The sequence below is a fragment of the Mustela nivalis genome, assembly GCF_964662115.1.
Source record: "Mustela nivalis genome assembly, chromosome: 7".
Taxonomy (NCBI): domain Eukaryota; kingdom Metazoa; phylum Chordata; class Mammalia; order Carnivora; family Mustelidae; genus Mustela; species Mustela nivalis.
The window spans coordinates 122272441-122287858 of record NC_139026.1 but is presented as its reverse complement, the minus strand read 5'-3'; the positions used below and the strand labels follow the sequence as shown (position 1 = coordinate 122287858).

At 42.3% G+C, this 15418-nt stretch overlaps 1 protein-coding gene across 1 annotated transcript in view; it reads left to right on the top strand.

The window, feature by feature from the left end:
* Nucleotides 1-2233: 2233 nt before the first annotated feature.
* CCDC3 (coiled-coil domain containing 3) overlaps nucleotides 2234-15418 on the top strand; it is a 123016-nt gene continuing 109831 nt past the window's right edge. Inside the window, exons 1-2 of the mRNA XM_082739573.1 lie at nucleotides 2234-2906; nucleotides 5279-5453. Coding sequence (XP_082595699.1) covers nucleotides 2533-2906; nucleotides 5279-5453 — 549 coding nt within the window. The 5' untranslated portion in view covers nucleotides 2234-2532. The remainder of the gene's footprint in view (nucleotides 2907-5278; nucleotides 5454-15418) is intronic.

Genomic DNA, 15418 nt, shown 5'->3' with positions numbered 1-15418 from the left:
GTAATATAATCATTTAGCCATGCTTGCTCAACGTCTGCTTGCCAGGAATACAGACCATTTTATATCCTCTATCTCTCTTTCTCTGGCAAACCTTCAGAATGCCTGCTAAATATCTGTAATGGACCAAACTGTGTCTCCTTCCCTCTCCCCCCAGATTCACATGTGGAATCCTAACCCCCAAAGAGATTGCATTTGGAGATGAAGACTTTAGGGAGGCAATTACTTCTTTAGGTCACATGGGTGGGCCTCTAATCTGATAGGATTGGTGTCCTTATACAAGGAGGAAGAGACATCACATCTCTCTCTCTCTCTCTCTCTCCATGCAGGGAAGAAGAGGCCACATGAAGACACAGAGTGTGAGGCAGCTGTCTACAAGCGTGGAAGAGAGCCCTCCCCAGAAACCAACCCTGATGATGTCTTAATCTTGGACTTCTGGCCTCTAGAACTGCAACAAGAGAAATGTCTGCTGATTAAGCCGTCTAGTCTGTGTATTTTATCATGGTGGTCCGAGTGGTCTAAGAGCAAGACATGATGAAGTTTCCTAACTTACATGCTCAGTGAGACAAATGAGCAGTGCTGATATATGGTGTCCAAGATCATCCTTGAACACAATTTACCCATCGTGTGAAAGTCTGGTATCTACCATGGGGTGTGTTGGGGGGGGTCATATACACTATCAGGACTACTGTTCACTGGATTCCCTCTAACAATAATTGTTTTTTTTTTCCCTGCAAAATTCATCAAAGCCCTAGGCTGACTACTAGATATGTAAGTACTAGTTATTATCTGTGAGAAGCTTCACTGTTACTTCTGTCTGCTTTTAGGCTCATCATAGAGGACTCTGTAGGAATAACTTGGTTGACTGAGTCACTGATCACATTCTGGGCTAATGTGATTGTGGGGCAACTGGAGCCTCCCATTCCCTTACCAGCTGGGCAGTGCTGGGTGAAGTCCTGATCATTCCAGTTCTGGGGGTGCCTGAAGCCCTCCCTTGTTTGTCCCCTTTTGCCCGAGCCTGCCCTTCTCACGGTTTCTTCCTCCAGTTTCAGTCCTATAGGGCTGGACGACAGAGTTGCCTTTGAAAGACTACAGTCATAACAAGCATTCACGAGTCAAACTGCACTAAAGATTTAAGGATCAGAGGAAAAGATGGGGGCCTTAGGGAGGTGAAGCCCAGCCTTGAAACTTCCTCTCCTGCTGCTTTATCCTCTTTTCTCCTCACCTTTCCTTACAGAATTCCCTAAGAACTTTCCCTTCAAGACATGGAAAAATTTAGCTGGGCTCCGAGACTCACACTTGCAGAAACCCAAGTAAATAAGATGATTAGGGCACAAGGAGTCTTCCATGTTAAGGCAGTTCTGCTTACATATTTATTATAAATATATATTACATACAATATGTAGGACAAGTACCATGAAATGCATATTACGTGCATGATTATATGCATGATGTAATGCATATATAAAATATTATATAGTTATAAATAAATGTCCTCTTTTTTCTTTTTCTTACTATATCAGGAACACTTAGGGCCATTTGGACATAAACGGAGCCACTGAGTTGAGAGAGAGAGAGAGACTGCTGAGCCTGAGTCTCATCAGACTCACGCACTGACTTGTGAAAAGCTGGTTGAAATTTACTTCGTAATTTATTCCTCGGGTGTAGGGTGTTCAGAATCTGGAAGTAGGAATTATATAAATCATGTCGCTTTAGCAAAATCAGGACAAAATGGCTTTTCAGATCTTTTATTAAGGCTTTTCTAAGATTATCATGAAATAAGCGACTTGAAGGAGAGCAAAAGAGAGATCTCCAAAAAAGTTTATTAGCCCACGCTGAGTTTCCGAATGAACCTCCGTGAAACAGAAGTTGATTTCTACGCATTTTGACTCTAAAAGAATGACACAGAAAATGTAAACGCGTCTGCCGAAGACTCATGCAAAGCCACAACGATTGTCGTCTGCAGGCCACTTTGGAGCAGGCTTTCCGCTTGGAAAGCTTTGACCCAGCGCATCCGTGGGGCCAGGGAGGAGGGCTGGGCCGCCGCTCTGGGCAGCAAGTGACCTTCCCGCGCAGGGTCCGCACTCCCCCGACTCCGCGCTGGGCCTGGGGGTATGGACACCGCACTCCGCGACTCCCGAGCGTCCCTGGCCCGCGGCCCACGCCCGCCCCGGCCGCCTCCCCGCCCTCTCCCGCCGCCGCCCACGCCCCGTCGCGGGGGGCTGGGCAGGAGGCGGGCATCTCGCCGGCCCCGAGACCCTTTAAAGCGTCGCGGGCGAGGGCCGGGCGCGGTAAGCTCGGCTGCGGAGAGAGCGGCTCCGAGCGCAGCGCTCAGGGCTGCCCTTCGCCCGCCGGCGGGGCGGCGCTGTCGGCCGGGGCGGGCGCTCCGGGCTCCCCGACGCCTCCTGTTCGCCGCGGCCGCGCCACCCCGCTCTGTCCTGCCAGTCCCCGGCGTCCCTGCCATGCGCCCAGGCTAGTGCGCCTAGGGCGCAGCGCCGAACCCGGCAGCGCCCGCCGCCAGCTCCCGCCGCCGGCATGCTGCGCCCGCTGCTGCTCGCGGCGCTCTGCCTGGCCGGCCGGCTCGGGGCCGCCCGCGGCTGCCAGCTGCCCTCCGAGTGGAGACCCTTGAGCGAGGGCTGCCGCGCGGAGCTGGCCGAGATCATCGTGTACGCCAAGGTGCTGGCGCTGCACCAGGAGGTGCACGGCCTGTACAACTACCTGCCGTGGCAGTACGAGGCCAGCGACGCGGGGCTCTTCTACTCGGCCGAGATCGAGATGCTTTGCGACCAGGCGTGGGGCAGCATGCTCGAGGTGCCCGCAGGCTCCAGACTCAACCTCACCGGCCTGGGCTACTTCTCATGTCACTCCCACACCGTGGTCCAGGACTACTCCTATTTCTTCTTCCTCAGGTGAGCGCGGCACCTCCCGCCCACACCTCCTCTTCCAGCTATTTCATGACCTCCCGAGGGCACCGTTATCTGGAGCCAGGCCCGGAACAACAGGGAATCCTGTCCGTGCCATTCGGGAATACGCCTTGGGCTCCTTTTCCCTCCTCTTTATTCTCTTCTGCTCCGCGGGACGTCTGACAAAGGTCCTGGGTGCATTTGGCTAAGGCTGTTAAAAACAAACAAAACGAGGTTTGATTTCTGTGCTTAAAGCGTAGAAGATTGTTTCAGGCAAAAGCCCAAGGTGGTTTCCAAAAATCCATTTGACTCTTCTCCTTTAAATGTATACTTTTAATTGGATTCCCTGGGAGTAGCTTGGGATGGTGAGGAGGGGGAAAAAAACCCCAAACTTTGAAATCAGACTCGTTGGAATTCTGGCTCTGCTCCTCCTGCGATTTTTTTTTTTTTTTTGAGAAAATTGTCTTTTGAAGAACCTCCCTATCCTCACTTCCATAATGTGAGGAACCAGCTCAGTTGAGACTAGCGCACAATTACGCAGAACACCTGGTGCAGGTTAGATGTGGAAGGAATAGTCCCTCTTTCCCCCACCTGCTGAAATGCCAAGATGGGCATAGTGTGGAATGCAGCCCAGCTGTTCCTTTGTTTGACTATCCACCACCATCTGACCTCAGCTCTGGGCTTTGCACAATAGCAAAGGTTTCTGTGGGGGCCTTCTGGAGGGGTGTCTGGTTCAGAGTGCTTTGAAGAGTATAGGTGAAACAGGCAGGCGGTGCTCTCTGACTGGAGGCTCCTGGAATCTTGTTAAGTTCCATGAAAGTTGGCCTGCAGTCAAGACGGAATTCACGTGTATAAGAATTCAGTCAATGGGTTTGCAGTTTGAAATGGAGAACAGGTGGAACCCTAAATGCATTGGCTGTCTCCAGTTGAATCAGGGTGATATAGAACAGCTGAGCGAAGCCTTGAACTAGTATGTAAACTCCGTATTAAACTAGTGAGGGAATTAATCCACAGTTGAGACTGGTAATGGTTCCAGTTTTCCCAGTCTGTGAAGTGGCAGCAAGGACAGTTGGAATGACTGTGACCCCAGTCTGCAGACTCAATTTTTAGTTCTTGAGACTTCATATCCTGCTGAGAAAGAAAAAAAAAAAAAAGTAAGATGCACCCGGGGGGCGTTCATAAGCTCATGGCAACACATGTTTCCCGTATTGAAGCCAGAACCTCTAAGTTTAGAATACGTGGCGTGCTTCGTGTTGGCTTGAGTGGTTTAGTGAGATTAAGGTTTTTTTTCTTAAATTGCTGAGGAAGTATAGTTTCTAAATAAAGTCAGCAAGGAGTGAGATAGTATCCTTGATGCAAAGAAACTTAACTCCGCTTTTTCATGTGTTTCTTTAGGAAGGACACTGAGACCTCAGCTATAAAACTATTAATCACTGAAACTTTCTTTTCCAAAGAAAAAAAAGAGCTGGAGAACTTGAGCAGACATGATTTTTTCCCTGATTTTTATCATGAAAGAGCTTTGTCCGGTGGCTGTGTGGTGGTCAGCCAGCTCTTTCATCTTTCCCTCTGACATATTTACAAAAAGTTAGGGGCAGAAATAGAGTCAACTGGTAGTCTGACAGATTTCCATTTCACAGGGCTGTGTTGCCCTGAAGTGCGTTAACAGCCGCATACAAATCATTCCTCCCCTGTTATTCTGGGACCCAGTGAGATGAGAACAGATTCTGGGCAGTGTCACAGGGGAAAGTGGCAGTGGAGGCTCCTTGGCGAGGCCTCCATCCCTTCTTAGTACTGAAGGGTAACTTCGACCTCCTCTTCCTCTATGGGATTTCTTTCTCTTTCCAACACACAGTTTACTCTGAGCTCTATAAAAATGTTAAGATCTCTACTGTACTCACTCTATACCAGCTACTTGATCTAGTGCAGTCCTTCCACCACCAGCAAGAAGGTGTTATTCTCTTTTTACAGACTGGAATAGTGAAGCTTAGCTAATCGAGGAAATTCAACTCTTGACAGAAGAGCAGTAGCAATGGCAGGATTCGAACCTGGGTCATTAGAACTGGCTTTCCTTTGGTCAAAAAACGAGGAACACTCAGTGAGAAAGAAGGCCACTTGGGAGATCTACAAGTAGACAAACCTATATGCACCCCTCCACCCCCACAACCCTTCACCCAAACTCCCCTTTGGGAAAACCTTAAGGATTTTACCTCCTGTAATGTGAGGCAGAGAAACATTTAGAAATGGTAAGTCCTCAAATGAGAGCCACGTGAGAACTAGTGTAATGGCGAGATTGCCAGTCTTTACAACTCTTGATGAAAGCTGGTATGCCCTATGGCTGTCCAGTCTAGAGTTGAGATTTTTCTTTTTTTCCCCATTAGGATGGATGAGAATTATAATCTCTTGCCTCACGGAGTCAATTTCCAAGATGCTATCTTTCCGGACACTCAAGAGAACCGAAGGATGTTTTCCAGTCTTTTCCAGTTTTCGAACTGTTCTCAGGGGCAGCAACTGGCAGCTTTTTCTAGCGACTGGGAGATCCAGGAAGACAATAGGGTAAGAATTGGCTGTTCCCTGTGTCACAGCAAAGTAACAGACTAGCTACATGTTGTCTGAATATTATGACCAAAGGAGTCAAGTGTACTTGTCCAGAAGCCCAGACCAAAGAGTATTATCCCTCCTGTTACCCTGCGGTTAAAAAAAAAAAAAAAAAAGTTAAAAAAAAGAACACTGTTCATAAACTGGATTCCTGAGGCTTGACTAGTTGTTTGGGATTCCTCATAAAGTGAGAGAACAGATGGAATGAAATTTGGCACACAGCCTCAGTTTCCTCTCCTGTAAAATGGAAACAATCTACATCATAGAGTTGATGCAATATGACTTAACTTTGTTTAAAGAAAAAAAGTAAAAAAATGAAAATGTTAAAGCCTTTAACCTAGTGACTGACAAAGTACTCAGTACCTGAGAGCTGTTATGACTATTATATCATTACTCTTATTGATGGCATAATCTAGGGACTCTTCTAAGGCTGAAAAGAAAGTCCTCAAGGAAATGGTTGTCTTAGCTAACACGTCCACGATCGTTAACTCTAGTTATGAAGACTTCAGAGGTACAGGGTGGCCAAAGCGGGCTGGAATGTAAGAGTTAAGATAATCTGAAAATATAAAAGGGATCTGCCCATCTGAGACCGATGCCAAAGCTGGGAGATTTTAAAGACTGTCCCTTTCCCAAACGGCCTTACTATACTTGAGCTGGGATGATCGTAGGACTGGGACTGTAGAGGAAGTAGCCAGACCCAGTCTCCCATCTGAGATGTTTTTAGGGCAGTGTGACAGATGGTTGGGAGCATTCTGAGGTGGGGTTTTTAAGTATCTAATAGGACAAGGACTATCTTTTTTTTTTTTTTTTTAAGATTTTATTTATTCATTTGTCATAGAGAGAGAAGCGAGAGCAAGCACAGGCAGACAGAGTGGCAGGCAGAGGCAGAGGGAGAAGCAGGCTCCCCGCCAAGCAAGGAGCCCGATGTGGGACTCGATCCCAGGACGCTGGGATCATGACCTGAGCCGAAGGCAGCCGCCCAACCAACTGAGCCACCCAGGCGTCCCAGGACAAGGACTATCTTGATGGATTGATGAACTAGTTTGCACATGTTAAGAGGCTCACATGGGTCCCCAGATCTAGAAGTGTTAAAATGGTAGTGCTGTGAAGTGTGTAAACCTGGTGATTCACAGACCTGTACCCCTGGGGATAAAAATATGTTTATAAAAAATAAAAAATTAAAAAAAAAAAGTGGTGGGGTCACCTAGGTGAGGGACTATAAGACCTGCCAGTTCCCTCTCCAGGAGAGTGTCTAGGTCTGCTTTCCTTTTGTGGGCACCTGTCTTTATGCTATTGCTACATTCCTTTGAAGTCTAGGAGCAGCTTGTTTCTTTATGTTCCGTGTATCATTCGGTCTCAATGGTAGTATTAGGCCTTCATGCTCCTTAACCTAGGTTATTATAATCTTTCAATGAATAGTGTTTAAGAATGACTATTCCTGCCCCCATTGAAAATCATCTGATTTTTTCACCAAAGCCCGTGACAAAGAGGAGGAGGGGAATGTGTGCTGGGGGCAAAAGGGTTTAAGAGGGCTAAATGCTCCCCTTCATAAGAGAAACTCAATTTATAATTTCTAAAACTGAAGAATCAGGAACTAAAATTATAATTGTGTTACTTAGAAATATGGTGGCAATACCAAGAGAAATGTCTAAAAGAACGGAAAGTCATTGCCCTTGGAAGCAGGACTTAAAGAATAAGAGGTCAAAGTAAAGGTCTGCTAGTTTTCATTATAAGTCTTACAACATTATTAAGCTTCATAAACATACTAAATGCACGGCTTACTTTGATAAAAAATTAATTTAAAAATTACTAGCTCATTTACCTATTAAAAGTCTAAATAGTCACAGTCACTTTCACCTTGCCTAAAATAATTTATTAAATAAAATCTTACTATAAATACAAAAAAAAAAAATGGTAGTGAGGTTTCTCTCCCTCCTCCTCTTCCAACCAGTAGCTACTGTTACTTGTTTCTTATAAATGTTAGAGCATTTTCACCCAAAAGATAATTCAAAGTTATATTATTTACTGTAGTCTTTGACACAAATGGCAGCCCACTATGCACACTTGGCTATATGTTGCTTTTATTCACAAGTAGATCTTGAAGATTTTTCTACATCAATACGGATAAAGTTGCCTTACAGGCTGTTTAGTGTGTAGTGTGTTCTGTTGTGTGCATATGTCGCAATATATTTAATCAAGTCCTCTGTTAATAGGTTTCCAGTATGTTATTCCAAAGAGTGTGGACATGTAGGATATTATACATACCTCATTCGGTAGGACTGCAAGTGTCTAATCTTTAGCCTATATTGTGTGTCCACTATACAGCAGCTACTGTATTAGATGCTAGTTTTTCAATGTTGAAAACCTTCCACCACCAGCAAGAAGGTGTTATTCTCTTCTTTTTATGGACTGGAATAGTGAAGCTTAACTAATTGAGGAAATTCAACTCTTGGCAGATAGGGGAGCAGTAGCAATGGCAAAAATACAAAGTCCCTGGTCTCCTGAAACTTATAGTCCTAGTGTTGATGGACAGAATCAGAACATCCTGCTAATTATTGGTTAATTTTAAATGGAAACCTATGCTCCAAGAAAAAGAAATTGGGGAATCTGACCTGGACTTCAGAGTAAAGAAAGCCTTCTCTGTTGAACTGATACTGATTTAAGAGCTGATGGGTGAAGAGGTGTCCTAGCTACCCCTGGGATCAAGGAGAGATGAGTGCAGTCCAAAGAAAGACAGTCTGTGCAAAGTCCCTGTGGTGGCAGAGTGCATAGTGCCTTTGAGGGAATGAAAGAAAGCTACTCGGATGGAGAAAAGGGAGTGAGAAAGATGGGACAAGAACTGGAAGTGGTGCCAGACCTAATGAGGATTTGCATTATGTTCTAACTTTAATGGGAAACTTTTATGTTGTGAAAGGCAGTGGTGATGGGGGTCAAATTTGCATTTTGAAAAACCAACTGGGTTGGAAGGAATCATAGTGACGTGAACAGGTAGTAATTACAAAGCTACAAGATAGTTGATGGACTAGGTAGAGGCAGTAGGGATAAAGTGGAAAAATTTGGAAGTTATTTAGGAAATAAGTAGGTATTCTTGATGGTTTGGTTGCAACGGAGGTGGAGGATGGTTAACGATAACTTCTAGCTTTCTGTCATGTGAACTTCATGACAGGACCGACACTGAGAAATGTGAATAGGAAAGGTTTGCGAGAGGAATTTGTATGTCAGATGCTGAACATAGAGTTGAGGTGTTTTTGAGTCATCTGAGCATTTGGTGCCAAGTGAGATCTTGAATAGTGGTTGCATCTCTAAGTTTGGAGCTTTGAGAAGAGCTCTAAGTGGAAGGTAGACCTTTGGGACTTAACAATAATTGGATGTCAGTTGAGACTGGAAGTGAATGAGATTTTCAAGAGAGAGCACATAGGGAGAGCAGAGCTTAGGCCCCCGGGTAGGACTGAGCCTTGTGGAATGCTAATATTGCTTGAGAAGGAAAATTAAGAGAGGTAGGAGAGTCTAGGGTACACAGTGTTTCTCGAAGGATGAGTGATTATCAGAGTCAAAAGCTGTTGAGAAGTCAAGTAAAATGATGACTGAGGAGTAACCTCTCTTTGGTGACTTAAATGAGGACAGTTTCCATAATATTGAGGGAGTTGGGTGGTGAGCATGAATGAGGGTAGACAACTCTTTGATGAAGTTTGCTGTGGACGGTTTAATACATAAAAAGCTTCAGATGAAGGGAGTAGAACAGTGGAGGGGCAGGGTTCTGTTGTATTTAAGGATGGCAGCCATGGTATTCACACCACTTGGTCTCTGTTTTCCTACTCTTCAGATACTGTCTACTCAAGTTGACTGAACCACCCAAGGACAGGGATGTCTATTTTGCTGACTGTTTATATTTGGTGCATTTTTAAAAATGGGTCTTACATGGTTGTTAAATGAATCCTGTCTCCAATCCAGAGATAGCTTATGTCTAAGGAAGCAGAAGAAGCCTCTTCTTTCTGTCTCATTTTCTACATTAATAATAAAAATCCATATACAGTAAAAATCACTCTCTTACATATGCTGTTAAGAGTTTTGATGAATGCACATTGTTGTATAATCACAACTACAACCACAGTGTGGAAAAATACCATCACTGTAAGAACCTCCCTTCTCCCCTTTTTGCCTTCTCAGGGGGACCACTGATATGTTCTCCAACACTAGTAGTGCATTTTCCAGAGTGTCTTATGAATGGAATCATATAGTATGTTGCTTTTTTTTTTTTTTAGTTTGGATGCTTTTACTTAGGATAATACATTTGAAATTTATTTGTGTTTATTGGTAGTTCACTTTATTTTTATTTGTGGGATATTCCATTGTAGGGATGTACCATGGTTTGATTTACCCAGTCACCAGCTGAGAGAGATTTAAGTTTATGAATTTAGGCTACTAGACCTTCCCTAAAGACACATGTACAGGTTTTTGTATGCACATAAATTTCAGTGTGTCTTCTCTAAATACCTAGGACGGGTTTGCTGGGTCATATAATAGGTGTATGTCTAACTCCTAAGAACCTGTACAACTGTTCTGGGAATTGAAGTAATGTTTTGCATTTGCATTAGCAATGTATGTAAGCTCCAGTTCTGCATCCTCATCAGCACTTGTTATGGTCAGAAAAAATAGACTTTCTAATAGGTGTGTGGTAGTATTTCCGTGTGTGTGCGTGTGTGTGTGTGTGTGTGTGTGTGTATACTTGGTTTGTTCTTAGATTCTACATATAAATGAGCTCATATACAAAAGTTGGGTATTCATCCCTTCTGATGGCTGAGTCATATTTCATTGTGTATATGGACCACGTCTTCTTTATGCATTTGTCTATTGAAGGGCATCTCCACTCTTTCCACAGTTTGGCTATTGTGGACATTTCTGCTGTGAACATTGGACTCATGTGGCCCTTCTTTTCACTACATCTGTATCTTTGGGTGGATATTAAGGAGGGCATGTGTTGCACGGAGTGCTGGGTGTTATACACTAACAATGAATCACGGAATATTACATCAGAAACTAATGCTGTACTGTATGGTGATTAATGTAACATAATAAAAAAATAAGAAATTTTAAAAAATGAGCTCATGGGGCACCTGGGTGGCTCATTGGGTTAAGCCTCTGCCTTCGGCTCAAGTCATGATCCCAGGGTCCTGGGATGGAGCCCTGCATGGGGCTCTCTGCTCAGTAGGGAGCCTGCTTCCCCCTCTCTCTCTCTGCCTGCCTCTCTGCCTACTTGTGATCTCTCACTCTGTCAAATAAATAAAATCTTAAAAAAAACTCATATGGTAATTGTCTTACTCTAACTTATTTCATGTTATATAATGCACTCAAGGTCCATCCTTCATCCATTGTTGGAAATGGCAGGATCTCCTTTATGAAGGCTAAGTAATCTTTGTGCATATATATACCGCAGTTTCTTTATCCCTTCATCTGTCAGTGAACATGTAGGTTGTTTCCCTGTCTTGGCTATTGTGAAAAATGCTTCACTGAACATGGGACTGCAACTAAGCCTTCAAGGTACTGATATCATCCAGTTTGGGTTTCTACCCAGAAGTGGGATTGCTGGATCATTTGGTAGTTCTATTTTTAGTTTTTTAAGGAAGGTCCATACTGTTTTTCCATAGCTGCTGTATCAGTTTACATTCGCACCAACACTGTTTGAGGGACCTACCTCTTCTCCACATCCTTGCCAACACGTGGTATCTTCTAGGTTTTGGATAATAGCTGTCCTAACATGTGTGAGGTGATAATTCATGGTGCTTTTGGATTACATGTCCCTGATGATTAGTGATGTTGAGCATCTTTTTGTGTGTGTGTTGGCCTTCTGTGTGCCCCTGGAAAAGTGTCTAGTCAGGTCCTCTGCCCATTTTTTCTAAAAAATTTAAATTCAATTTAGTTAACATATAGCATATTATTAGTTTCAGGGGTAGAATGTGGTGATCGATCAGTTGCATTTAACACTCAGGGTTCATTATGTCAAGTGCCCTCCTTAATGCCCATCTTCCCAATTACTCCATTCTCCCACCGACCTCCCTTCCAGCAACCCTCAGTTTGTTTCCTGTAGTTCCTAGTCTCTTGGGATTTGCCTCCCTCTGTTTTTGTCTTATTTTATTTTTCCTTCCCTTGCTCTTTGTTCATCTGCTTTGTCTTTTAAATTCCTCATGAGTGAAATCACGTGGTATGCCTTTGTCTGGTCCGTCTTCCAACCTTTTCATGGTCAGTCTTTCTGACTCTTTTGCTTAGCATAATACCCTCTTGTTCCATCCACAATGTTGCAAATGGCAAGATTTCATTATTTTTGATGGCTGAGTAAAATTCCATTGCATACATATATACACCACATCTTTATTCGTTCATTGGTCAGTGGACATCTGGGCTATTTCTGTAATTTGGCTATTGTGGACTTTGCTGCTATAAACACTGGGATGCGTGTGCCCCTTTGGATCACTGTTTTTGTATCCTTTGGATAAATCTCTAGTAAGTGTAATTGCTGGGTGGTAGGGTAGCTCTTTTTTTAACATCTTAAGGAACCTCCATACTGTTTTCCAGAGTGGCTGTACCACCTTGCATTCCCCCCAGAAGTGTAAGAGGATTTCCCTTTCTCCACATCCTTGCCAACATTTGTTGTTTTCTGAGTGGTGAATTTTAGCCCTTCTGACTGGTAGGAAGTGGTATCTCCTTGTAGTTCTGATTTGGATTTCCCTGATGCTGAGTGATTTGAGTGTTTTTTCATGTGTCAGCAATTTGTATGTCTTCCTTGGGGAAGTGTCTGTTCATGTCTTCTGCCTATTTCTTCACTGGATTTTCTTAGTTTTTTGGGTATTGAGTTTGGTAAGTTCTTTATATATTTTTGGATACTAGCCCTTTACCTGTCATTTGTGAATATGTTCTCCCATTCTACAGGCTTTATTTTAGTTTTGTTGATTGTTTTCTTTGCTGTCCTCTGCCCATTTTAAAATCCAATTGGCTTTTGGTGTTCTGCGAGTTCTTTGTATGTTTTGGCTATTAACCTATTATTGAATATGTCCTTTGCAAATATCTGCTTTCATTCAGTAGGTTGCCTCTTTATTTGTTAATGGTTTCCTTCACTGTGCAAAAGGCTTCAGTTTGATGCAATCTCAATTTTTTATTTCTGCTTTTTTTGCTTTTGCCCGAGGAGACTTACACAAAAATTCTGCTCAGACCGACGTTTAAGAGTTTACTGCTTATGTTTTCTTTTAGGGGTTTTTTAGTTTCAGGTGTCTTGCACTTAGAGTTTTTAATCCATTTAGAGTTTATTTTTTTATGTGGTGTAAGGAAGTGGTCCAGTTTCATTCTTCATGTATCCGTTCACTTTTTCCAACACTATTGAAGAGACTGTTTTTTCCCTATAGCATATTCTTGCTGTTGGCATTTTGATAGGGATTACACTGAACGTGTAAATTGCTTTGGGTAGTATGGATATTTTAACAATACTAATTCTTCCAATCCATGAGCATGGTATATCTTAACATTTGTGTCTTCAACTTATTTCATTAGTGCTTTATAATTTTCATAGTACAGATGTTTCATCTTCTTGGTTAAATTTATTCTTAGGTATTTTATTATTATTACTTTTTTAAAAAAGATTTTATTTATTTATTTGACAGAGATCACAAGTAGTCAGAGAGGCAGGCAGAGAGAGATGGGGAGAAGCAGGCTCACCGCTGAGCAGAGAGCCCGATGCAGGGCTTAATCCCAGAACCCTGGGATCATGACCTGAGCCGAAGGCAGAGGCTTTAACCCACTGAGCCACCCAGGTGTCCCAATGTTTTATTATTTTTGATGCAATTGTCAGTGGGATTGTTTTCTTAATTTCTCTTTCTGGTAATTGATTATCAGTGTATAGAAGTGGAACAGATGTCTATATATATAAATTTTGTATATTAGCATTTCCTATATATATTGTCCTATCATTTGCACATAGAGACCATTTTACTTCTTCCTTTCCAATCTGGATGCCTTTTCTTTCTTGTCTAATTTCTCTGGTGAGGACTTCCAGTACTATGTTGAATTAAAGTGATGGGAATAGACATAATCTTGTCTTGTTCCTGATTGTAAGGATGAGTTTTCAGCTTACCTGATGTTACCTGTGGTTTTTCATATATGGTTTTTGTTATGTTGAGGTATGTTCCTTCTGTACTCACTTTGTTGAGATTCTTTATCATAAATTATCATGCTGGTTTCTGTGGATGTTGGATCATTCCTGGAATAAATGCCAATTGTTTGTGGTGAATGGTTCTTCTAATAAAGTTTTGAACTGGGTTTTGTTAATATTTGGTTGAAGATTTTTACATCGCTGCTCATCAGGAATATTAACCTATAATTTTTTTGTAGTGTTTTTGGCTTTGATAACAGAGTAATGCTGGCTTTGTGGAATGAATTTGGAAACATTGCTCTAATTTGTGTGAATAGTTTGAGAAGGATAGGTATTAACTTTACTTTAAATGTTCACTAAAATTCACCTGTGAAATTGTCTGCTCCTGGAATTTTGGGAATTTTTGATTATTGATTCAGTTTTGTTGCTAATAGTGCATTCAGAATTTGCATTTCTTCCTGATTCAGTCCTGGAAGTTTATATGTTTTTAGGAATTCATCTGTTTCTCCTAGGTTTTACAATTTGTTGGTATATAATTGTTGGTAGTCCTGTCTTATCCCTTGTACTTCTATGATGTTAATTGTAACTTCTTTTTCATTTATCAGTGTGAGTTCTTTTTTTTCCTTGATGTCTTGGTTAAAGGTTTATCAGTTTTATCTTTTCAGAAACCCATTCTTAGATTGATCTTTTCTATAGTAATTTTAATCTCTATATTATTTATTGCTCCTCTGATCTTTATTTTCTCCCATCTTCTAAATTTGGGCTTTGTTCTTCTTTGTCTAGTTGCTGTAGATGTAAATTTAGATTGTTTGAGGTTTTTGTTATGTTTTGACATAGGCCTGCATCACTATAAACATCCCCTTAGAACTGCCTTTGCCATGTCTCAGATTTTTGAACACAGCGTTTCTATTTTCATTTGTCTCAAGGTATTTTTTGATTTCCCTATTGGATTCGTAGCATGTTGTTTAGCCTCTATGTGTTTGTAATTTTTTGAGTTTTTTCCTTGTAATTTCTAGTTTCATATCTTTTGTGGTCAGAAAAGATGTTTGAAGACGTACAAATGGCTATCAGACACACAAAAAAATGTTCATCATCACTAGCCATCAGGGAGATTTAAATTAAAAACACATTGAGATACCACCTTATACCAGTTAGAATGGCCAAAATTAGCAAGATAGGAAACATGTGTTGGAGGGGATGTGGAGAAAGGGGAACCCTCTTATACTGTTGGTGGGAATGCAAGTTGGTGCACCTTCTTTGGAGAACAGTGTGGAGATTCCTCAAGAAATTAAAAATAGAACTTCCCTATGACCCTGCCATTGCACTAGTGAGTATTTACCCCAAAGATACAGATGTAGTGAAAATAAGGGCCATCTGTACCCCAATGTTTATAGCAGCAATGGCCACGGTCACCAAACTGTGGAAAGAACCAAGATGCCCTTCAATAGACTAATGGATAAGGAAGATGTGGTCCATACACACTATGGAGTATTATGCCTCCATCAGAAAGGACGAATACCCAACTTTTTTATCAGCATGGATAGGACTGGAAGAGATTATGCTGATTGAAATAAGTCAAGCAGAGAGAGTCAATTATCATATGGTTTCACTTATTTGTAGAACATAACAAATAGCATGGAGGACAAGGGGAGATGGAGAGGAGAAGGGAGTTGAGGGAAATTGGAAGGGGAGGTGCACCATGAGAGACTATGGACTCTGAAAAACAATCTAAGGGTTTTGAAGGAGCGGGGAGGTTGGGGGAACCAGGTGGTGGGTTCAATACCCA